Source organism: Phalangium opilio, unplaced genomic scaffold (assembly GCF_054372755.1).
Source record: "Phalangium opilio isolate 3A_F unplaced genomic scaffold, DU_Popi_V2 ptg000042l_1, whole genome shotgun sequence".
Classification (NCBI taxonomy): domain Eukaryota; kingdom Metazoa; phylum Arthropoda; class Arachnida; order Opiliones; family Phalangiidae; genus Phalangium; species Phalangium opilio.
Genome location: NW_028324166.1, coordinates 6,512,601 through 6,538,269, shown reverse-complemented (window position 1 = coordinate 6,538,269; position 25,669 = coordinate 6,512,601). Strand labels below are relative to the sequence as shown.

Here is a 25,669-nt window from a genome sequence, read left to right as displayed (position 1 = left end):
GTAAATGGTGGTTGAACACCCAAAGTTTTTCTCTCCTAACATTTTTTCTCGGCGCCAACCAACATCAGCCGCGGAAAGCTGGCTCTCACTAAAAAAATTCCACCCCCCCCCCTTATAAAAGGTACGAAACTTCAATTTTTGGATTGGAGGTTGGGTCCGCTTGCGATGAGCTTCTCGGCCAATAGAGAGACGGAGATCTTATTAGACGATCGGAGTTTACGTTACGGCAGAAGAAAATAGGGGAAGTGGGTAGCCGTAGCCTTGAGCCAGACAAGTCGTCCAGTGATTCTCACTTACAATGGTCGATTCCCCTACCACCCTTAAAATTTGAATCTGGCCAATCGGCGCGAAGCATAAAATAGTACCAGATTTCATTGCGAACGCCACCATGTAGCGAACTGTGGAACTAACTTGTGTAGTCTGCTTATATTTCTGCTGTGCTTCAGTTTGAGTTAGGGTTACGTCAGGCAACGGGTTAATGCGGATATTGGTTTAATTAAGGACGAAAAGTCGGTTATTTAATAAAATGAATGTCGTTAAGAGTACGCAGTGTGATTTAACGTAAAGGAAACTACCGATAAGAAAACTCAGGCTGTGTTGAAAGGAAAAGTAAGATCTACCCAAAACAATCCCAATGTTAAAAATCAAACTACAACAACTTGGATACAACTTTATTACTTTGAACTCTTCCCTATCACAGTTTAAAACTTCGGACAAGTTAATTTTTTCCCTGGAACTTAGAAATAACATTGTATTTAAAAATAAAGACATATTTTAAAATAAGTTATGAATTTAGTACTTACCACTCGATTCCAGCCTCTGCCATTCTGCCTGAGTGCCTCACTGCCTCTAGCAGACGCCTCTAGTCAGTTGGAAGGCGTAGGACCGTACTGTCCACAGAATCACGTCACTCGTGTGTTAATGCGCGTAAAAATCCTATCTCTCTTCACCCTCACGGGGAGGGAAATGGCGCGAAAAATCCGTAAACGGGACGCCTCGCGAAGTTGCCCAAGCTACCCACTTCCCCTATTTTCTTCTGGTTACGGCGGAGCAAGTTACAAATAACGAAACGGATTTAGGGCTCTTAAAACAAACTCAGTATAGTAAAAATAATTCTGTCGGCTTCTAATTTATCCATTAAGTCGACTTAATCACCCTCTTTAAAAACGTTAGCACTCCACACGATACGCCGTTGCCATAAAAAACGTAAACACCGTGGATGAACCCTCCATGCTTGAACTTACTCAGATAAAAAAAATTAGCCCCGCCTGTTTTACTTCACTCTCCACCGCTGTGGAGCGCTGCTTCAAAAGCTCGTTCTCGGTCGTGGCCGAGATTTTAGAAATTTTATCTCTCCATTCACGCGAGCTCCGTTAGAAACTTTAAAAAGCTTAACGTCAGAACTTTCAGACACAGAGGCTACGGCAAAAAATCTTACTTAGGAACTTGGTGTAAGATTATTCTACTTGTGATACCAGGAGCAGATGACAAAGGAGTCTCGGACGCTACCTTCCATAATGTAGAGGGCAATGGGATCCGCGAACGTCACGGTTATTAACCAAAATCATTACGCCAGTGCCACCTCTCGTAGGAAATTTGAGCTTTATTTTCCAACCAATAGCGTGGCTGCAAAGTCTCGAAAGGAGATCTGGGAAATCCCGTCTGGAGCCTCTCTTTAAAAATACGTATCGTCTGCTTATAATTAGCCTAGGCTTAACGAGTATTAGAGTTAAAAAATGGATTTCAACGGCTTTTTAATCTTTTTTTTAGACTAAAATTGATAATGAAAAGCCCAGCGAGTAACGTATGTACACTATTAAAAAACTAAAATGTGTTTCAGTGCCAAATTTTTCTAAATTTCTTCTTGAATTAAATGATAGCTACAAGAGGTTGGGAAAAGAAATCACTCACGAATCACGATCTTTTAAAACCCAAGAAGTAAGAGACAGTTATTTCGTTTCCAACCTCTTGTAGCAGTCAATTAATTCCTAACTTTAAGGTCACAAAATGTAGTCTTATCTTTTATCTTAATACCAACGATTACAGCTGTTTGAATAAAGTAATTATATTGTGTATATTTATGTCGCGATCGGGTAAGACGAACCTCAGTAGCCACCGTTAGTCCGTTATTACAAAAAAATTCCCAGCAGACTTTGGTGCCAGATATAATCCACCAAAAGCATCGTCTGCTATAATGTCTGATAGCGCCTCTATGGCAAACGATACCGCTACAGCTGTGACGTACGCGGGTCCCATTGCCCTCTATATTGTGGAAGCTAGCGTCCGAGACTCCTTTGTCATCTGCTCCTGGTGATACAGCTTATAGGAATCGTAGGCGGATTTTTGGGAAAAGCTAAACTGTCATTATACAGGAATAATATTACCTGGCAAATAATCTATCTCGCTGCACGTTGAGCCTTGCGCGCGCACCCGAATCTCTTAACCCAGAAAGTTTCACAATTACAAAGATGTCAGAATTATGAGGCGTTAGTACTCGAGCCCAGCCCACAATACCGCGTAGTAATAAGCGGTATATAATGGGGGCACAATGATTCTTATAAGCTCTATGCTTTTCTGTCAACTAGTATGACACTAAAACCTTACTGGGAGCTAAATCGAGAACGACAAGCGAGAAGGCTAGAGCTCTATTGTCGAACTTACATCACATATAAAACAAAATGTGTGGAGTATTACCATTTTGCCATCGATTGTGTACGTATGTTTTTCGTAGTGGGAAGAGGCGTCACTCAGAGTGTGTAATACGAGGGTAACAACTACTAAAGGGTAAATTACCAACTGAATTGCCAGTCCAAAATTGTCATCTTTGTCGTTCTGAAATATTTCGCGCTATTATTTTGCCTTAAAATTATTATGAAGTGTAAAACCTTCGCTTACTTGTAAATAGTATTTCATGATGGTGGATCTCAGTGTGATAGTTTGCGTCAGGAGCAGATGACAAAGGAGTCTCGGACGCTAGCTTCCACAATATAGAGGGCAATGGGACCCGCGTACGTCACAGCTGTAGCGGTATCGTTTGCCATAGAGGCGCTATCAGACATTATAGCAGACGATGCTTTTGGTGGATTATATCTGGCACCAAAGTCTGCTGGGAATTTTTTTGTAATAACGGACTAACGGTGGCTACTGAGGTTCGTCTTACCCGATCGCGACATAAATATACACAATATAATTACTTTATTCAAACAGCTGTAATCGTTGGTATTAAGATAAAAGATAAGACTACATTTTGTGACCTTAAAGTTAGGAATTAATTGACTGCTACAAGAGGTTGGAAACGAAATAACTGTCTCTTACTTCTTGGGTTTTAAAAGATCGTGATTCGTGAGTGATTTCTTTTCCCAACCTCTTGTAGCTATCATTTAATTCAAGAAGAAATTTAGAAAAATTTGGCACTGAAACACATTTTAGTTTTTTAATAGTGTACATACGTTACTCGCTGGGCTTTTCATTATCAATTTTAGTCTAAAAAAAAGATTAAAAAGCCGTTGAAATCCATTTTTTAACTCTAATACTCGTTAAGCCTAGGCTAATTATAAGCAGACGATACGTATTTTTAAAGAGAGGCTCCAGACGGGATTTCCCAGATCTCCTTTCGAGACTTTGCAGCCACGCTATTGGTTGGAAAATAAAGCTCAAATTTCCTACGAGAGGTGGCACTGGCGTAATGATTTTGGTTAATAACCGTGACGTTCGCGGATCCCATTGCCCTCTACATTATGGAAGGTAGCGTCCGAGACTCCTTTGTCATCTGCTCCTGGTTTGCGTTAGTGTTAAGAGAAACCAAAACAGTGTAAGGATTCCGGACAACACTGGACCACCCCCTCTGCCGTAAATTATGAGGAATAACGCCAAGATCTGCAACACGAGAGTTCAATTTATTTCCACAAAACGTTGGATACGGATTTTATTAAATTGTCTTACATAAGTTCCAAATTGAAGGACGACCGCCAAATTATCAACGACTTGAAAATCGCCGTAGTATATTTGCTTGCTGAATTTTAAGACGCTAGTTGCGGCCAGTAACAAAACCAAGAGCTGAAAACACAAAGCAAAACTATAGTACCTACATTTTAGAAACTTTGGGGACATTTGCCTAAAAAATAATTCCCGAGAGGAAGAATAATCAGTCCCAAGAACGAGCTCATCCTGTTCACCGCATTTTGTGCCTTACAACGATGATCCACGCTAAATAAGAACTCACACTTTTCGTAACCGAAAGTTGAGAACAACGGACGCTTCGCCGCTCTGACTTGGCGATCAACGCGATTTCCAAAGGGAGGAACAACCAGAGTATCACGCATGGCACCCACACCAGGATGGTCTTTTGAAAACACGGAGTGAAATCCGGATCATCCGTGTACCATGTTAAATTTGCGTTCTATTAAAAATATTTAGAAACTTCATAATTAAACGCAAATGCCAGCAATTAATATAATCAGATACTTGGTAAAGTAATAAACACGTAACATACCCACAGTGGAGATTTACAAATGTCATCTAATAAGAAGGAACCCATTTGAAGATGAAAAACAGTGCCACTACTTTTGACGAATTTGTTTAACAAACTAGACGATATGGAGTTATAGGGTTTGTAACTAATCCGACGAACGTTTTCCTGTACACCGTTATGGCTATATTTTGAAACTGTACATTGTAAGACCTTGATCGAGTCTCACTCGCAAAACACAAGTTTTTTTTAGAACTAATGCATATACATTGGAGCTGAATGACTAAATTCCAGACTTGTCTCATGAACTGTACATTTTGTCCTTATTCACAGTCAATATTATATACATAATAATCTTAAATTGCTGATTGCAAACCATATTTGTTGATCTTAAAGTGTTAGTGCCACGTTTTTTGAAAAGTGGCTAATTTTCGTTTTAAAACATCAATTGGGTTATAATAACAATAGATCCAAGGTAAAAAGTCTTATAGAAATTTATTCATTTTGTAATATGAAAAAGAAAATTGATATTTCACATACCTCGTTTAAACGGAATTATAAATATAACCCTGGTGACGTCATAAGCGGTTGACCAGCGCGAGACAGATTTCATTACGAGAGCTAAGCCTAGTTTTTAAACATCGCGCGCGCGTCAAATTCGATCACTTTGAAAGCACCACCTATCAATAAAAAAATAGGACTTGCGGAGTCGCGCGTGCCGCGTGCTCACGCGCGCTCGAATCGTGACTGTCAAAATAGTTTGAAAAAATTCTGCGAGTAGGTTCCGAAAGCCGGGGTTTTAATAATATTTGGAAAATTATAATGCATTATATAAAAAGATATTCTGAATCAGAAAGATTTAATCTTTCAGATGGGATTAAAACCTTTTAGTTTTAAAAATAGCGATTTTTGGTGACTCTAACACTTTAAAGAGTAATATTTATTTAACAATTATCTTCGTGAAGCTAATCTTCATTGCAATTTGACGAATGATACGACAGGTCTGAATCTCAAATTACAAAGAAGAAAACATGTTAAGGCCGTGAATACTACAGAATCCAAGACGATGGACTTCAAGGGAAAATAACTAGTCCAGGGTTGAACAATTGGGTTTTTCGGAGGTGACTTCTTCCTTCTGAGCCTTTGGGACCCCATTTCTACATTAATTCATCGGGGGCCCTTATCACTTCCCAACTGAGGATACTGCGTAATTCAGCACAGACCAGATAGTCTTTCTTCCCACAAAATAGCCATTAGGTCTTAAAAATAAGTGGTTCACTTTTAAAAGCTATTCCATCAAGATTATTTCATTCTGTCTTTAAAATTCTTCGTTTTCGAAGCAGTTTATAATTTAAACTTTTTCGAATTAACAGTGAATGTGCGTAGAGGAAATAAGTTTAATCCTCTGTACTGCAGACCTTGGTTTAAATTAATGTTCTACATCAGAAATAAAATTCGAGGCTTCTCACTTTCAACGCTTTTTCTACCTTTTTTGCAATAGTAAATTTTTAAGATGAATTTATATGGAATTAAAATAATTTAAGAACCCACACCCTCCACTAAGGTTAAAGAAAAAAAATCACACTTGTTTTAAGTTTGAGAAAAGACAACAATCCCTTTAGAATTGACTTAAGAATTTTTCGAGAATTCAGATTTGTTGTAGAGCCTATTATCAGAAGCCTATTTTCTTCTGCTATTATTTTAAAAACAAAAGACCCCTCCATACAATAATTAGGTTTTCTGGTGAGGTTGAGGAAATTTGGAGAGCAAACCTCTTACATTTCGCGTATCAGAGCATATTGATTTGTGTTTTTTTAGGCCAAGACTACGTCAAAATAAATATTCACCAGAAAAGTGTTTTATAATGGGTAATTGCCTTGGTTTGATTCTAATTTGACAATGGAAGTCAAATATTACTTTTTTCTATATGCACTTAATGCAAAGCTGGACTTACACTGACTACAGAAAAGAATTAAATTGTTTACACATATGCGTTAAGTAAATGAATCGACAAAATGAAGAGCATAAAATCTACAACGCAATTGACGTAGTGTAGTGTTATATCACGATGAGATGGTGAAACGTTTAATTAATAATTTGTTTCCATTAATAACTTTTCTGATTTCCTCTTTTAAAGAGTGTATTATTATTTTAGTGGTGAAAACGTTTAAGTATTTCCTTTGAGCAATTACTGTTCCTAGGATTATAGATATCTTAACTAGTTCAGAGAATTAGAATGTTTTCTATACTAAGAAAACACACCAAGATCAAGTGAAGTTGCTATATTAGCAATAAAAGAAATGATAAACGTATTTCGTAAACGAACTGTACACGTAACATGAAACGTAAGGCATAGGTGCTAAACTTAAAAGTTATCTAGATTATGTTGGCATCTTTGGCTAAATCGTAGAACATCGATTTTTCATTTCTCAAGAGAGCAAGTGGAGAGTCGAATTCCGTAATACGGCCCTTATCGAGAACCATCACTCTATGAAGAATTAAATGATGACAAATTAGGCAATCACATTGGTAAGACTGTTTGAAAGCTTGGTAAACTAACTTGAATGAGATTTTGAATTTTATGAATTTTTTTATGTAAAAGTTAACTGAGTAACTACTTACTAATTCAAATAAGTTTGGTTTCCACCAGAACTTCCAGAAGTAAATAAATTGAAGTTGATAAGGTTAAATTATTAAGCAAATTGAAATAATTTTACATGACCAGGACTTAATAACATTAAAAAGAGTATGAAAGTAAAACAGAAAATTATTTAATTTTTTTAATAATTAATGAAAATGCATCAAATAACCAATTTATTAGTTAAATTATTTTATAGTATTAACGAGAGTATAAAGTAAATCGAAAGTTATGTTGTAGGGCTAGAAAAGTTTAAAATAATTATATTTTTTAATTTGTTGGTGATAACATCAAAATAGTTAAAATCTGATAGCACCAATATGGATATAAGCCTTCCGAGGTATCATTTAACGAACGTCCAGGATTGGATTGTTTTTTAGTTTGATAAAGTATTTCATAAAATTCATTAAAACATTAAGCATGTATTTTCAGCCAACACTTTCCGGATGCTATAGACTTGACCTTTTAACTCTAGCAATGGGCACATTGGGGGAAATGATGCAATACATTAGTTTGCTGTAGATAATTTATAAGAAGGATCTTTACTGACCTGGTCCTACACCTATCATAAGTCATTCAATATGTGACCAACTGAACTGATCCAAAATTATAAAGGTACTGGTTGTATTTAAGAACCATTACCCTATAATCATATCCAACCTATCCTGTTGGCTGATGAAGGGAAATGGATTGAACTCTGAACTCAATCCAAACTTGAAACTGCACTTAATTAAAGGAAATAAAACGCTTATTCGAAAAGAACGCCTTTGTTATACGCTTGTGAAAAGCTAATTAAGTGTAACGTCCTTACACCAACCAACTCAGTAAATTATTCGCCTTCTAACTAGTAATCTAGTTCATCCGCATTTAAAACATCAAAACAGTTATAGGGTTAAAATTTCTTCTCAAATTGGATCTAATCTAGGCTAATTAAACGAGACAGAATTCCAGAGTGAACATATCATCGTAAATACAGTAGTTAAACTAAAACATTATCAAAAACTCTCTATGACTGTGGAATAGGTCTGGGAGAGCTAGGGTTTTATATCTCACGGACTACTTACGAACCGACTGAAAAATCCATAAATAGTGATCATAAGTTTGTTTTTAAAAGATTTCACGAGAAATTAATATTAACAAGAACTTTTACTATTTAATAGCACAATTTAACGTTGACAATTTACAGTTTAAAATCTTTCTCTTTTGGAGCGTCCGCGACAATTCAACAAATTTTCTTAAGTTTAAAATTGACCTTTTGGGTCTGGGCTCTAGTTGAAAAGTGATTTGAATTTAGTTTACTATTCTGGTTGTAAGGTGTTTTTTGAGTTTTTTAAGAAAAAAATTATAGATAAGGGGCTGCGGGTTACAGTTAGACGAAATGACGTATTCTATAGTCTAAAAAACTACTGTTAAAGGTTTTTTCTTTCATACTGTTCTTAAATGGTTGCAATAAAAAATATAGTGTTTTACAGATTATCGGATTGGTTTTTTTTATAAAATTTGATTAAAGTCTAAAAATATTCAACAATGACAAAACAAAAATGTGCTAGAAGGTGACGTCAGGTGCCCTAAACTCAAGTGTTAGGAGACCATGGATGCGTTCAGTAACACTCATCAGGAAAAACATCGATGTTTGGGAAAATGAAATCGGTGTTCATTTGACGTCATGATGACGTTGCAGTTGTTGAACGGCACAATTTTGTGTAATCGATGCTTTTCAAAATGGCGACGATATTATGATAACGTTACTGCAGATTCTTAAATAATAGATCCGAAATATTTACAAAGATATTGTACTTCAATTTATCAATTAAATCAAAATTCTGTCAGAATCCATTTTTTACCGAAATAATATATTGCTTTTTAGTATTATTATCGAATATCGATAAGGATAATATTTGTCAATTCTACATTATTTTAATTGTCGCGGCGCAAAATGACGAAATTTACATCATGAATCCGATGCTCATCAAAAAAACCTCCTCTCACAGCCGATTTTTCTGATGGGCATCCGATGAGCATCATGACGACACGAACAAAGACGCGAAAAACCGTTCAGTAAGACATCGATGCCATCTTTTAGTCATCGATGTTTTTGATGCCGGTTACTGAACGCAGCCCATACGTATGTTAAAAAAATATAAGATATAAAGCGGTGATCTAGGAAACCACCGTTTAATGGAATTCTTCTTCCAATTTTTGGATAAATATTGATTTATATAGTTTTACCCGAATAACTCTATTTAAAATAATTTGTGAGCTAATACCCATGAATATAATAATTTCACAAGGGCAAATAACCATACCCATGTTATTCGCCGTTGTGAAATCTCTACCCTTATTATCAATTGAAACGCGAAATACATTTTGCGAGCCTTCTATCTGTAGAACGACATAAGAGTACTTGAAAATTTTACCATTATACCTTGGAAACGCATTCCCTAAAAATAATTTAACGATAAAAGGTTTCCGTAAAAATGAAATGGATGTTGGAAAAGCGGATGTAAATAAATTTATTCAATCGGTTTAAATTAGAGGTAATTAATTGATCTGCAGTAAAATCGACTCATTAAAGATAAAATAGTTTCAAAATTATTATTGATGTCAAAATTGATGCTTCTAACTATTGAAAAATATATTAGCTCTTATCAAAAACTTTTTTTTAAGAAAATACCATTTAATTTTATCCTGTCCTAAGAAAATCCAAAGAGTGGTGGTGACAATTTTGCTATTGTGTACTTTTCCCATTTCACGCTGTTTATTCATATTCTTATACTTTTAATGAATAATAATATTTATTTTATGGGAGAAGGCGGCAAATAAAAGATCGTGTGTAAAATAGGTAGTGCCTAATGCCACTACCATCTGTTAAAGGGACTGTAAAGTTGTCGGCAGATCATTGAATTATTATTATTTTTTTTTTGGAAAAGGGCACTCGACACCCCTCCTACAATCATTGACGTCAGCAGCTGATGTAAAACGCCTCAAAGAACTATTATTTCGCGGGTGTAAAACGGTTTCACACATCTCTTGTGAAGTTGTGATTGGTTGTGAGCCGCCACCCCCTCCCCAGTCCCCACTCACTAAAGTCCGAGACCCCCGCTGCGTTTGCTAGAACCGTCGACGGTAGCAATAGCAAAGGCACTGTGATTGGCCCAATTGTATAACCTGCCGGATAAGGCTGAATAACACAGAATTTTCCAGGAAAGAAAGAAAGACTTCCGTATATTGTAACGTCAATAACGACTTTTTCATAAAAAAAATCAACGGTCCACCGACACCTTTACAGACCCTTTTTAAATAGGGTGAAAGAAAAGTGACGCCCAAGGTTTCTACTTCCTTCGGGAGATAAAAGCTTCGCTACTCTTCAAACGGTTAATACAGCTTTATATCGATTTTGTTCCATTGTAAAAACATCCTTGACTTACTTTTACCCACATTTTATATTACATGACCTCCCATTAGTTTCATCTGACCGGTAGTAATAGTAATAGTAATAGTACGTCGTACGTAGAGAGAGAGATGAAATACTTTATTAAAAAACAAGTATGCTGCCCTGACAGTACAAGGTTGTAAAAACACACAGCTTACCATTCAATCGATTATCGACATCGTTATTATTACTTTTAAAATTCTCCGTTTGTGATTTTTTTTTAAATAGTATATTTATGGCATTATATATTTAAATAAAAAAAAAGAAATAAGCTATCAGTATTTCAAAAACGTTAAAGTGCGAGAGAGAGAGGGAGAGAGAGAGAGATAGAGGACTAATGTTACCAGCATTGTGAATTGCGAATTAGATTTTGGTACTGCATGAGAATTGATCTTTCCTTTTTAAACGCTCTAATTAAGTATAGAACGACGTGGATACTATTGTGGCACAGCTGTCAGGTCATCTTGTTTTCTTTTATCTCTTGTCAAAGATATACTTGTATATAAAGTTGAGGGTAAATGTTGTATATGGCCTTCAAATACATTAGATGATTCGTAATATTGGATTCTAGACACTTCTCAACTCAGTTAGAAATGTCGAGCTTAAACGGAAAGGTTGCTCTCATAACGGGCGCTAGTTCTGGTATCGGTGCGGCAACTGCCATCCACTTTGCTTCATTAGGCTGTTCAGTCGCAATAAATGGACGTAATGAGGACAAACTAGCAAAAACATCTTCAGAATGCCTTGCAACAGGACTATCTGCGGAGAACGTTCTCGTTATTGTTGGAGACATTGCAGTCGAAGAAGATGCCGTTAACATCGTCAACAAGACAATTTCACACTTTGGGAAACTGGATATCCTAGTTAACAACGCCGGCATCCCTCTGGAGGACGATTTGGAAACAACGAGCTTGGATGTCTTTGACAAGGACATCAGAACCAACACTAGAGCCGTCTTTCATTTGATAAAGTTGTGCACCCCCTACTTGAAGACCAGCAAGGGTAATATCGTTAACGTATCCAGCGCCGCTACTAGCAGGGTGTCACCGGGTCTTCATTCGTACACTATGTCCAAAGCTGCTTTGGATCATTTAACAAAAACGGCAGCGAGGGAACTTGGAAAACATCAAGTTCGTGTTAACGGCGTCAATCCCGCAGCGGTTGCCACGCCAATATGGGTTAACGCGGGTTATTCCCAAGAAGAAGTCGATAGCTTTGCTGATGTCGCGAATAAACAACACGTCCTCAATAGAATCGCCGAGCCGATGGAAATCGCAAAGCCCATCGCTTTTCTGGCCTCTGATGACGCCTCTTTTATAACTGGAACAAATTTACTAGTTGATGGTGGATTTTCCATTAACAGTAACTAAATCGAAATATTTTTGAAATTAACTAATTCTCTCGATACTACTATAAAAATTACTATTCCAAATTATAAGAATATCTTTAAGACAAATAGCATAAGTTATAAGATATGTTCCATAAGTATTACACTATGTGTACTTCGTAATGCTAGAGTCTTACTCAGAGCTAGTACGAGAACGACGCTAGAATTGACTACACTCGGTTTTGGAGTCCATCTTCTAATTTAGTCTGTACGTCTGCCGTCAATTTTCGAGAATCTATGCCGTTTCACCTTCTTCACTTCATGACAAGCTCTAAGTAACTAGTGACAAACTTATGGAACACATCTCATGAACTTATGAATTACTCAATCAAAAAAAATTTAGTGCTTGAATGTTTCCCAGAAAATATTGTATAGAACCCTTTAAAATGTTTCATTATCCAATGATATTTAAAATTATTTTAATCTGTGTTAATAATTCGCACTTAATTGTTTATGTAAAACCGTTCATGGCCCTAAGTTAATTAAAATACCTTCAAATTTCTTTAGTTTCTAATAACCTTTGGCCTATTTAACAAGGCTACGGAGGACATTCCGATTCGCACAAGGCTTTCCTTGCATTAAAATTTTTGCTTGAAAAAGTGTCCATTTTTAATGTGTTCGCATTTATTCGTGCTCTTCAGTTAATTTGAAATAAATTGGAAAAATGCGCCTATTGTTAAATGAAGGAAATATCTCACAAATAAATAAAAAAGTAACCGCAGACGGTGGAATAATTAAAATTAACTATATTTTTCTTTATCCATTAAATCTTTATTTTAAGTAGTACATGAGTAAATTTTATATTTTACTATATGATGTTATTTAGCTCAAATCATTTATTACAATGATGTCAGTGGTTCGGGTTTTTCGGAAATTTCATCCTGATTTTTAGGTACCTCCTCCGTGATTAGTGCAATTTCAGATTCGACTCCTTCATTGAGAGCTTTAAAATTTCATTTTTAAAAAAATATGATGAATACTGACGTAAAGCATTTCATATTATCAAGAAATAACTTCTTACATTTTACAGCTTCAGCTTGGTTACTTTCAGTTTTCACCAAACTAGTGCAAGAGCTTCCTTTTAACGAAGATAATAAACACATTTCTGTGCAGTTAGCCTCATTACAGGCGTTTGTGTATTTTTCTAAAAGACGTCAAAATTAGTTACGCTAAATATCAACAAAGGATTTTATTAAATTACCAAATGGCGATAAAAGAGGATGGTGAATGGTGAATGACAGAATGTTGTGAAAGGAAACTGCAAGTTCGAGTTTTGGGTTGATTGTTTTATTCATTTTTGGAAAGGAATAAATACGCGAGTTATCAGTAGCCAAGTAAACAATGTCCTCAAAAATTCCGACATTAATTATTGAAGCGTCCACTGAAACAGTTAAAAGTAAGCATATGAAATATGAGTTGTTCAAAAATTTAATTTTTAATTAATTTAGGTCTTCAATTAGAATTAATTTAGGTCTTCAATTAGGACTGTGTTCACGAGCTCAAGCCAGCTCGGGCTCGTGACGGGCCCACACTATAGCGGCTCGTTTAATTAACGAGAGACATATTTTAAGGTCGAGGCGAGCCGAGCCGATAGTCATCAGGCCAATACGACTCGCCAGCCGGCTCGCGAGCTTATTCACTAAAATAGTGCTTTTCTATTAGTCCTTCTAATCTCCAACAATAGCGTTCCGTTGTATATTTACATGAAATCAGAGAGAATTTATAATAGGGAGTGGAAGCTCTTGCCCTTGACAGTGCTAAATACAATGTAGCTCAAACAAGTAGGCTGCGACGCTAAAACTAGCCAAGTAAATTTCCGGTCACATGACTCTCCTTTAATTTTAAAGTTTGCCCTCAATCACTGTTGGTTGTACAATTACCCAATAAGGGTTCGCGATTTCGAGTGCGACTGGCGTCATTTGGAGTTATTTTATGTCAGACGTTTCCCTTTCCCTAAAAAGGTAGTGTCCATCTCCCCTAGACCCTCCCGCAAGATTCTAGACCCACCCTAGAGGGAGGGGCCACAAAAAAATATACCGGAAATAGACCTGGCCAGTTTTGTTGATCACGTGATCTTTGAGCTACATAATATCCCTCAGTTACCACTCCCTATGATAAATTCTCTTTGATGAAATAAAGCGTGGGAAAATTTGCTTTCTCTCGCCTCTAACCGTGAGCATATAACGATTTCTTAACTTTTTACCGAGCGGGTTTTACTGAACCACTACAGTCCTAAATGTGGGATAGCATATTTAGTCGTTCTCAAGACTTACGTTGGTTGTAGCAATTTTTGTTAAACATATGTTAAAACCGAGCCGCCGTTTTTTCGACTCGAGCCGTGCCGAGCTTTTAAAAATCTCGCTCAGCTCGGCTCGTGAACAGTCCCCATCTCCTCTAAAATAGGAAAAGACCTACACTTGGGTTTGTTGGTAAAATGAGGCGAATTAGATGGTTTGGGTTCATCGTTATACAACGTCCAACGCCGCATTCCGTGAACTTTTAAACCTTCAATTGTGCTGTATAACCCCTTCTTGTCAGCCCACAATAGGGTACCCGTTGATGGGTCGAAGGCAAGGCTCGACGGTTCATTTAGGCCAGAGCTAACCAAAACTGTCACATTGCTGCCATCCATTCCAGACTCATAAATGCCAGCGCTGTTTCCGATATCTATCCAGTACATTTTCCTGTTCATCGTATAAAATTTAGTGTTAGAATTATTACATCATTAAAATTCATTGAGTTTTTAGATTTAAGATGAACTCGCGTTAAGAAATTTTATATAAAATCAAAAACGGATTTATGTACTAAGCCTCTAGTACCATCCTCGCATACTTTATTGAGAAACTTCGTCAGCTTATATTTTGACTCCACCCACAAATTCTGTATATCGCGACTTCTAGAGATCGAAAATGTCATTCTTATCTCTATTTTCGTGGTTAAATATTTTTTTCCGAAATTGCGCCAGTGGTAAAAAAGCAAAGTGGACAACAATGCGATATAACTCCCGATTTAGTGGAATTAAGTTTTAAAGTTAAGAATATAAATAATTGATGTTTGTTTTTTTAAGTATCTAGTTTTTCTTTCTGGGAAACGCCAGTTGCACCCACTAGTTACTTATAAATTAGCCCAAAATGGGTTGAATAAATTAGATAAACTATAGGTCAAAGATCGTTTTTTTCCTCTATTGGAAATGAAATTATTACATGAAATTTTCTTTAAGGGAAAGTACCAAAGAAGAACTGCATTCGATAGACCATGTATAATAATGATTATTACAAATGGAACCATACTTCCATCTACAGTATATAAGAAGATACTATCAAACTTATTCTTAAAGGACTCTCGCGCGTTAGGCACCTGCGTGAAGCAGAAGAGCTTTTATGTCAAGGGTGGTCAATTAAGAGTCCCCACAGACTTCATGGTCTCGTTCACGAATAGAGAGGTCTAACATGTCGAGTTCGGAAAGATAACTTAATTTCTCAAACCTACTTTAATATCGTGGATGGTCACATTATTCAAATACGTAGTTTTCAGACTAGAAGGATACATACCATTTACACAAGGAGGCCAGCAGGCTAAGGAGGAGGGCAAAGTAGTCTGCATATTTTACCTCCAAGCAGCCTGTTATCCTTTTGTAAAAGGTATGGATCCTCCTAGTCTGCAAACTACACTTATTATTTTCAATGCTCTATTGGAGCCAGAAAATCTATCTTTAACTTCTGAACTATTATAAATACAAATAATTTATGAAGATGATACACGCGTCTTTTAAAATAATTAAAATTTTGATGTCATACCTTGCAACAGGATTCAACACTATTTTCGTTGGGCGCGACAGTTTTTTGTCAACAACGGATGAACATGTTCCGTCTTCTAAATCACAGGCAACGATTAGTCCATTTCCGGGGTCAGTAACGTAAACCTTGCTGTTAATCCAGTCGTAAGCAAAGTCAACGGGATTGACAAATTCGTATTCGAAATTTATCTTTTGACGTTTATTGCCAGTTTGATCGGAAGTTACGACGTATCCTCCATTAGGAAGACTTTCTAGTGAGAGAATTCTTTTTTCGAATCTGTCATAAATGATCTTTTCAACGGTACCAGTCACGTTAATTGGATACGTATACGTTCGTCGTCTTTTTATGTTGTGAACCAACATTTTGTGGCCAATTGAAATGTAGAAAAGTGGGTATTTTCCTGAAAAATTAAACGTTATAAAATTAAAAATGAAGAAAATTACTGGCCAAAACAAGAAAAAACTGAAGTTAATGCATTCACAAATGAAGGCAATGTAGGCTAAAGATCTACATATAACAAAAGCTCAAAGGCTGCATTTCATGTTTATATTAAAAATTAAGTGATTTTGTTTTGGATACGTTACATCAGAAGGGGATAATAGAAGAAGGATGACACTCTGCATCCTCTTAATACTTTAGTTATGTAACGTCGTTCTTCCATGGCTCACCCTTTTTGTTTGCTTTCCCACTCATCAAACTTCAAATGGGCATCGCACCGTAAGGTGAATTCTGTAATTGTATGGCACTAAATCCCCAGAAAACAACCCACAAATCTGGTCTTTTGGTGGGACAAAATCCACAAGCCTGTCTTGCCAAATAGTTAAACGCTATTGAGGGAACTATTTACCGCGTATGTGATTTGGTTTAGTAACCTTGCTCCAAATGTTCCGATGTTGGGAAGAATGACGTTACACTTACCACACTTTGTGGAACACTTCTCTCGAAGAGAAGTATTATATACTTCTGGTTATATATCTGACGCATGAATATAATACTGCGAAACCTACGTTCGTGTTTCGAATGCTTTCTACATGTTTAGGTGGATTTAAATTTACTAATTAATTTGTAGTTTATTAACTTTTGTTTTCATTTGTGCAAACACGTAGAAACAAATAGCATGAAAGACCTCCTATTATGTTATGACTAGAATCAAACGAAAGACGAAAGTGAGGTTCGAAGGTGGTTCATCATTAGTGTCCTATAGTTTTTTGTTTAATTGAAACCACTCTTTCTTTCAAGTGAGAATACCGAGATTCCAGTCATTATCATGTAGGACAGTCCGTTTTATTACTAACCACTGGCTTTGCAAGACAAAGCGTGAACATCATAGTAGAAACCCTCAGCGCAGGTACATACAAAAGAACCAATAGTGTTTGTACAAATCTGCGTACAATTATGTGTTCCAATCGCACACTCGTCAATGTCTGGAAAATAGACAATTTAAATCAACGATTGTTTTCGAAGTGAGTATATAACAACTTATATTTCAAACAGACACAATGAAGTAAACGCAGCGATTTCTTCCGTTTACAACAAGTTTAGCTTTAAGCGAAGCTTTTGTTCTTACTAAAGTATATTCGAACCTAGCCTCATCTACGTGTCTCAGTCCAAGCTGTTATGCGAGAGACAATCGTATTCATTTAAACCAACTCCAGAACGACTTTAGGAAGCAATCGCATGTTGCGTTACATTAATGAGTGTGTTTTACTGATTTTTATTAGCTATCGGCTTATACCATCGCAAGTTTTTTCATTCTCGTTCAATTCAAAACCATTTCGACACGAACATTTTGTAGCCGCAACTTTCTCGCTTGTTGAATAACGATTAGTATACCTTGAACCTATGAACTCAGTGCAAAGTTGGTCACATTGTTTCAGTTTACAATAACGACCCCCTAGATATTATATAAAAAAGGTAGAACACTTATCGAAATTGTTTTCCAACACGGTATAACTGAGTGGGAAAATTGAAACATAGAACTTTCCTTGGCAATTGGTTTCGTCAGATCCATCTCCACAATCGGTAGATCCGTCACATACAAAATCTTCCGAAATACACGATTCTCCATTGTCACAAGGATGTTTCCCTCCTGTGCATACCAGTTTTGGTCGTTCAACTTCTCCTTTAAAGAATGAGATACGTGAAATTAGTCTTCATTAACCTTGGGAAAAATGTCGAGACTATTATGTATCATTACCGTCGATAAGATTTTTACATGAACCATCCTCATTTTGCGTGAAACCCTCAAAACAAGAGCAAACGAAAGAACCGGGTGTGTTGGTACAATTTTGACTACATAACGATGGAGTGCTTTCACATTCATTAATATCTGAAAAGTATAAAATACTATCAGAAGTAGGATAAGGGACTAGAAGTAAAGTACTCTAGCATTGGTAATAGATCCTGGCACTAGTGAACAAATTTGAGGAATTTATGCCGCTTCCTACACTAGAGAGAAAAAATTGGTCGAGTTCCAAAAACATTTCCTACCCAATTCCCCTCAGCTTAAAGCCGCGGAACACGGACGTGGGTGCTTGAATCAAGTTCGGCCGTCTACCACTGCGAGGGCCTCACGTTTTTGAAAGAAAATGCAGAAACCGCTACCAGAGGGCCAACTGTTTGTGTGTTATCAAGAACATTCACTTTCGCCAAGTGAAGAATTTGGTTACCTCGATACTTTTAGTCCCTTATCTTACTTCTGATACTATTAAAATAGTGTTTTAAATGCATTTCGTCTATCACGAGTTCGTGAATAATCAAGAACACTTAATAAGCTCAACGCGTTAAACAAGACATAACCTAAAACTGCGATACCCCTTGCGACGACATATTTGAACTACTTCACTCTAAGAAATGGAAGTGTTAAAAACGTGTTAAAACGGTGTAAACACCGTAAAAACACCCAAAAGAGAGTTTTATTACCTTGACTTTTTAGGGGCCAATTTAAAGTGTAAATTCGGTGTAAAATAACACTATTAAAACACCATTCGAAATTGAACATGAAAAATTATAATACTGCGGGTTTCTTAAATAAGGTCTTTCATTTTCTTTAATGTTTTAATATTAAAGTCAATACAAACAGTAAAAAATTATTGAAAAACGTGATTGTTAAACCTTTTTTAAAGATGATATTCATGAAAGAAAACAGTTTTATCCTTTAAATAAAATTAACAAAGAAATTGGTAATCTGGCGGTGTTGTACCTTCGTAAAACTATGCTAAACGTGTTAGGCGACACACTTACAGGTGTTAAGCGATACTCTTAGAAAACGAGACTAGGTTAGGTACTGGCCTCACAGTAGGGCCAGCTTGAGAAGCCAAAGTGGAACACTTGCGTTTGTGACATGTTTTATCATTATTTTGAGAAAAATTAGAGTACTAAATGGATTTTTTCTTGTAAAATCTGTAGTGGAAATTAGATTAAACGCGCTTCTGGTGCTCGAAAAACTATTAGTGAAAAGAGATTATTAAATTTATCAAGAACGTCTATATCTACTGCTTGAATATTATAGCCTCCAAAACTAATTTAATACCCAATGCATTTGTAGAAATTAAAAACTTTCTGCCGTTTTCAGAAGTTTATGAACCCGTAAAAATGACTTTATATGCAACAACCCTCGCTTAAAGGCCGGCATTTCTGCTAAAGGGTTCTCCTTGAGCAGAAAATTGCCGTGACCGAGTAACAATGGAGATCGGAGCGACGTAAAATAAAAACGGTTCTACTTGAGCAGAAGACCGTGCTTCGGGGTTCTGCTTGAGCAGAAGACCGTGCTACTGTCGTCACGAAAAATATTTCGGCCCCTATTTTTGGCCCCAAATTTCGACACCCCGAAACCACCGAAAGTGCGGTTCTACTTGAGCAGAAGACCGTGCTTCGGGGTTCTACTTGAGCAGAAGACCGACCAATAAATATATAGCATCAATAGACTAGATTTGAATCAGTTGAAACATACACAATAATGGGGCTAATTTAATCACCTTTGAAAGTAAAAAATCGATTTGTTGTACACCATGGGATTAGTCTCGCCAATTGTTAGTCTATGCACTATGAAATACCAAATTGATTCCATTCACGCGGGCTACTTTCTTGCTTGGAGAATTTGTTACGTCTGTAAGCGTAGCCATCCTGTTTTCTTGGGAGTAACTATCAGTAGTTTCTGGACAGTTTCCCAACGGAAGAGGTCCCGGCACATAACACAAGTAACTGACTATCTTTACAAATATTTCCGTAACCGATAAGTTACGATTTTCGAATTTTGCAACGCAGTATTCTTTATCAAAATCATTTTTTTCCATTTCATATTTAAAATAAATAGAAATACTTTTACTAACGTCCAAACTAGCATATTCGTACGCGTAGAGTTTTTCCGATCCATTTGAAAGGCGTTTCTTTTGCATTTTCTTTGTCGATTCCATAGCTAAGCTGTGATCGCCCTACTGAATTATTTCGACCCAATATTCTCAATATCGGTACAAAATACGAATGAAATGGAAAAAAATTTAACCCTTCGCGCTTTTCTGTGACCCCCATCCCCGCCCCCAAGTAATTTTCCAGAGTTGGTGTCTTCATGGAAATACCTCCCGGTGGGGGGGGGGTTCAAAGTAAAGCTGGTATTCATGAACAGGGCCGGAAATAAGCACAGGACACTGGACATTGTCCAATAAAATTTTAAAATGTCCCATAACTTTTTAAAAAACTAAGGGGGTCACTGGACATTTTGACCAATAAATTTTCCGAAGTTTTGATAGCTTGACTATGAAGATGCGACACTATTTTTGCACACTCCAGTGGACAATGTCCAATAAATTTTCCAGTCAAATGGGGGGTCACTGGACACATGTCCTATAAGATTTTTTTCTTATTTCCGGCCCTGTTCATGAATAGTAGTAATACGCTGCGTTCGGCTCTCTCTCTCTCTCTCTCTCTCTCTCTCTCTCTCTCTCTCTTTGACATGTATTGTAGACGCTGTCTATGGCGCCTATGGTTTCTCTCTCTGAGTCTCACAGAGACAGGGACGGGCGCTTGGTGCCCTTTCTTGTAGAAAAATACGAACAAACAATTTAAAAAAGAAAAATAAGAAATTACCAAACCCTTAAAAAACCCCTAAAAAATAAATTTGCAAAGAAAACGGGTCAAAGGCCGAGCAAGAAAAAATTCAAGCTTATCTAAATAAAATCAACCTTTTTCTACCTTGCTCGACCTTCCCCAAAAAATACCCATACGTCATGGAAAATTCAGAATCCCAGTGACGATGGGCATTGAAAAAGCAACCAAAAGCTTAAAAATACACCCCCTTTTTGTCACAAAGAAAGGATTAAAAAAAAGAGACCTCACAAGAGTTTGATGCAAAGAAAATTGCCTAGGATAAGGCACTCGCTTTTAGGCTTCTTACCAGAGAAGTAGTAAAAAAATGAGTTCGAAAGTAAATAACATTACCCTCCAAGTTAATGAAGAGCAAGAGGAAGCCATCAAAAATCTTTTTAGTGAAAATGGATGGAATTACGGCGAAAGCTTAGGTATGTTTAATTTCATTTCCTAAAGTCTTAATTTTTCACACGGCTATTTGTCTCAGGGTCCAAATTCTCAAGAAAAAGAAAAGCGAATGGGGTACAGCAGCCTTCAAAAAACGCCATTTCTGCATTACCAGTCCCAAAACCTGAAATTCCAAATAATGGGGGGGATTTCACCAACCCAGAATGTGAACACTGCTTCCAGACTCCGTGTATCACGTCACGTCAATTTCCCTGGTTAGGGACCGGACAGCAGCCCCATAGAAACAACACCGGCATCAGGAAAATTAAATATAAAAAATATTGGTCCTGCCTAACAAATATGAACGTATTCAGAGATCCAAGATATCTTGCGAGAAAGGTTGCCGGTGCTGAACACAATAGAGAATATTACATTACTCACCGAAGAGACGTAATGCCTAAATGTGTTGTGAAACATGTGCGATATTTGTATCCAAACATCCCAGGTGTACCCTATATGGACCACCGTTGGGAATAAGTTTCGTTTACTTTTTTAATTTGAATAAATTTTGGTGGCAATTGCATTGAATTATATAGTTAATTATTAACTCTGTATGGGCGAAAATCCATAAATTTAGCGCCTAAGCTATAGATAGTTTTCACACGTGGAGGATTAGTCCATTTACACCAGGGGGGTGAGGCTATCTTGAGTAAAAAATAGCATGCAGTTTTGTACTTCAAGTGGCCTTACCTCCTGGTGTAAATGGTATAATCCTCCACGTATGAAAACTATCCCTACAAATTCTGGTTACATTTTCACACACACAAAAAAAAAGGCATTGGTTTTCAGAGATTTTCAAAGACTCGTTCTAGATAGTTTACAGGCATGGAGGATTCAATCCATCTACAAAAGGAGGCGAGGCTATAGGCTGCGTTTTTACCCTCTAAGTAGTCCTCTCAGCATCCTTGTGTAAATGGAACCCTCCATGCCTATAAACTATCTATAGAATGACTTTCTAGGCAGTTTCATAGTTTCGCTATTGGTTCTTTGACGTGAATGGAATCAATTTGGTATTTCATAGTGCATAGACTAACAATTGGCGAGACTAATCCCATGGTGTACAACAAATCGATTTTTTACTTTCAAAGGTGATTAAATTAGCCCCATTATTGTGTATGTTTCAACTGATTCAAATCTAGTCTATTGATGCTATATATTTATTGGTCGGTCTTCTGCTCAAGTAGAACCCCGAAGCACGGTCTTCTGCTCAAGTAGAACCGCACTTTCGGTGGTTTCGGGGTGTCGAAATTTGGGGCCAAAAATAGGGGCCGAAATATTTTTCGTGACGACAGTAGCACGGTCTTCTGCTCAAGCAGAACCCCGAAGCACGGTCTTCTGCTCAAGTAGAACCGTTTTTATTTTACGTCGCTCCGATCTCCATTGTTACTCGGTCACGGCAATTTTCTGCTCAAGGAGAACCCTTTAGCAGAAATGCCGGCCTTTAAAGAGGTATGGTTCTGCATGCTTGCTGCATGTGAGATCTTTCCTCCCTACAGGTGATGAAGTTCTCTCAAGATGGAACCCTGCTATGAATATAGCATTAATTGCTAATAATACTGCGGAATGGCGGATAATCAAAATTTAATTAAACAGGAAAACCATACTCGATATTTGAGTTATGCCTCATGAGTGGTCAAAATGTCTACTATAAAGTTAAACGTCATCGGTTTTGCTCTTAAGTCTAGGAAAAGTACTGGAATTTCTACTACTATCCTACCAAAAAATCTCCCACTCTTAAAGGTGTGAAGCGACACTCTGCCGCACCCTTTAAGGAGTTGCACAACACTAATATGAGAGTAAAAATTCACTTTCAGTGCGATATAAGAGTTCAAAAGGTGTTAAACTGCACCTCTGTTGCACAATTTTATACTTATCTTTGCCACCAATTGCTCAAATAAGTGTTATTAAACCCTTTCAGGGGTGTAAATGAACACCTGTAACGGTGTCAAATTTGGACCCATATAAACTACTTTTAAAGGTGTTAAAGCACACCCCATTTTCTTAGAGTGTTGAAGTTCACAATATAGGAATGTATAAAATATCCTTCAACATAAAAAGTACGAACTGCCTTCTTTGAATGCTATTAATCGATTTTCACTTTTTGAACTTTTGATTGCTTGAGAATATTTTTTGCTAATGCTGTTTTCCATAAGCATCTTAAATGTATAGTTAATTGGAGTAAGAACTTAAGTTTCATTTAAAGTGGTTTGCATTGTAGTTGTCTCTTTTTATAATTATCGATTGTTTCAGACTTCTAGCAGCCAATGGCAAAGGGCACCCGATACATTTTTACTAATAATTAACACTTTAAGGTTTTAATGAATAAATTTAAAGCCCAATGAAGTATAACGATTGTTATAATATCCCCTTATCAATATACTTCACATACCTTGACAAGTTCTTCCATCGGATGCTAAAATGTAACCCCCTGGACAAGTGCAAGTTGCCGCTTGACCATTATACGTATTCTGATAGCAGATGTGAGAACAATTCTTGGTCTTACACGCTCGACCATCTTCAAAATTAATGCACTTTCAATTTAACATTAATTTTAAAGCAGAAGCTTAAACCTACTTATGCAATTAGTTTCGTCCGAACCATCGCTGCAATCATTACGACCGTCACAGACGTATTCGGTTGGGATACAGGCACCTTTGTTCTCGCATTGATATCTTCCGTCTCTGCATATCAAAGTTGTGGACAATGCAAATTGAATCGCTGAAATGTATCAGAAAGGTTTTCACTTAAAGGCTCTTTTTCTTGTCAAAAAGTTATACACGGATCAAGCAGAGAAGCAATTATGGTTGATAGTGAATAAAATACGTCCTAAAATATTGACCTTACACTATGCCTATTTGCTTTCATCTACAGAAACGGCTGAAACACCTTTGCATTAATGCAAAAATGTTTTTCACAAATATATTACATTTATATGGTATCAATGTGACAATTTATAGCAAAGGCATCGAGTAGCTGGGCTAACTTCGGCCGATAAAGCGTTAAAATTATCTTTTAGATCAGATACGTGTGTTAAATAATTATTCCTTATTTTACTTAAATCAATATGCTAGCGATTTTTAAGGATATTTGACGGCCCTGTTGCACGAGCTTATGAGTTTAACTATATTAGCATTATAAAAAATCTGGAAGTACAAGACAGCCTCTAAAAACCGTGGATAGTGGACAAACAGTCGGCATTTCAGATTTGATCAACGTACAGCGATCCTGTCGCTAAGAAATTAAAACCTAGAATTCTAGTAGATAGAATCTTAATTTTAAACATGCTAGAGTCGATTTCTACAGGCCAATTAGGGGTTTTGATTGATAATAGTGGGGTACTAACTACCTAATTTGGAATTGGGACTAGTTGGTAGTTTTTCTCACTGTATGGAACTCCCTATCGATCGACTCCTCGCGATCTGCATACAATATTCCCAATGAGCCGACCGTATTTCGTGTCTTGATGGTTCTTGGGTCTATTTTACTTCAGTACAGTAACAATGCGACTATATTTCATTACATGACATAAAAATCATTACTTACCACATATGACGATCAAAAACACGAAAATCACTTTTGAAACCATCAAACTTCAGTCTATAAACCCGAATGTTTTTAGTACAAATCACTTGACTGATTGAAATGAAAGTCAAGAGGGTAGGCCGAATAAATATCTCTTTGAAACCCACTGCTAGAACGTTAATCTTATCGCTATTTTTGACTAAGAAAAACATTATCTCCTAAGGTTTTGAATTTCTTATTAAGGTTCAAAATGCACATGGACAAACATATTACTCCAAACGTTTTAGTTTTGATTTCATTTTGTTTTTACATTTGAAATTAATCCGAGGATAAAAAGCGAGAGAAGTTACAAATACTAAACTATCGGGGTTCCAACAAAATGCATTGGGGTTAAAGGGAGGGTGAAAGGCAAATCAAGAGATTTTTTTTCGATTCTTCTACTGTTATAAGACCTATCTGCATACTGAAACATCCAGAAAATAACTCAAAGTGATTCTTAAATTCAAATTAGTTTGAGATTTCATACATAATTTTAAATTAGCACCTCCGACCAATCGCGTAGCAACCTGCCTTATTTTTAACAGAATTGCCCTGAAATAATCTTTTATTTTAACATATTTAACTCAAAGTTAAAACAGAAAGAGTATTAAAGTCGTTTGTTCTGTGTGTCCGTAGTGCACCCGCCTAAGCGGTATGACTCGTTTTGGTATGTAAATAGATCCTGCAACACATTATTTCTTTCTTTTTTCACAATACGAAACGAACATTGGGGAAATAATTTTTAGAATTTCGATTCCATCAGTAGTTTAGTAGCTCTGTTTTATTTCGTTATTTGAAGAACATCTCTTGATATTAATATTTCAAATAAGATTCGACAATTTTTAACTATACT

General features: G+C 36.6%; 2 protein-coding genes and 2 long non-coding RNA genes across 4 annotated transcripts in view; 3 read left to right on the top strand and 1 right to left on the bottom strand.

Moving 5' to 3' along the window:
• The window catches only part of LOC149678708 (uncharacterized), a 293,673-nt gene that overhangs the window by 45,759 nt on the left and 222,245 nt on the right, over positions 1–25,669 (top strand). The window lies entirely within an intron of this gene.
• LOC149678719 (uncharacterized) lies at positions 10,975–12,046 on the top strand. Its single transcript, XM_089836658.1, has 2 exons — positions 10,975–11,053; positions 11,111–12,046. Exon 2 carries the CDS (start codon positions 11,133–11,135, stop codon positions 11,907–11,909), a length of 777 nt encoding a protein of 258 aa, XP_089692784.1. The 5' UTR covers positions 10,975–11,053; positions 11,111–11,132; the 3' UTR covers positions 11,910–12,046.
• Positions 12,676–24,958, bottom strand: LOC149678717 (vitellogenin receptor Yl-like). The gene is made up of 12 exons (XM_089836657.1): positions 24,799–24,958; positions 23,830–23,973; positions 23,645–23,770; positions 17,921–18,052; positions 17,710–17,845; positions 17,459–17,619; positions 17,019–17,147; positions 15,724–16,123; positions 14,342–14,610; positions 13,128–13,307; positions 12,948–13,070; positions 12,676–12,869 (listed from the first exon to the last, which is right to left on the bottom strand). Exons 1-12 carry the CDS (start codon positions 24,839–24,841, stop codon positions 12,766–12,768), a joined length of 1,947 nt encoding a protein of 648 aa, XP_089692783.1. The 5' UTR covers positions 24,842–24,958; the 3' UTR covers positions 12,676–12,765.
• On the top strand, positions 21,128–22,678 carry LOC149678718 (uncharacterized). Its single transcript, XR_016366127.1, has 2 exons — positions 21,128–21,239; positions 21,296–22,678. It is a non-coding gene; the product is annotated as an uncharacterized LOC149678718 (long non-coding RNA).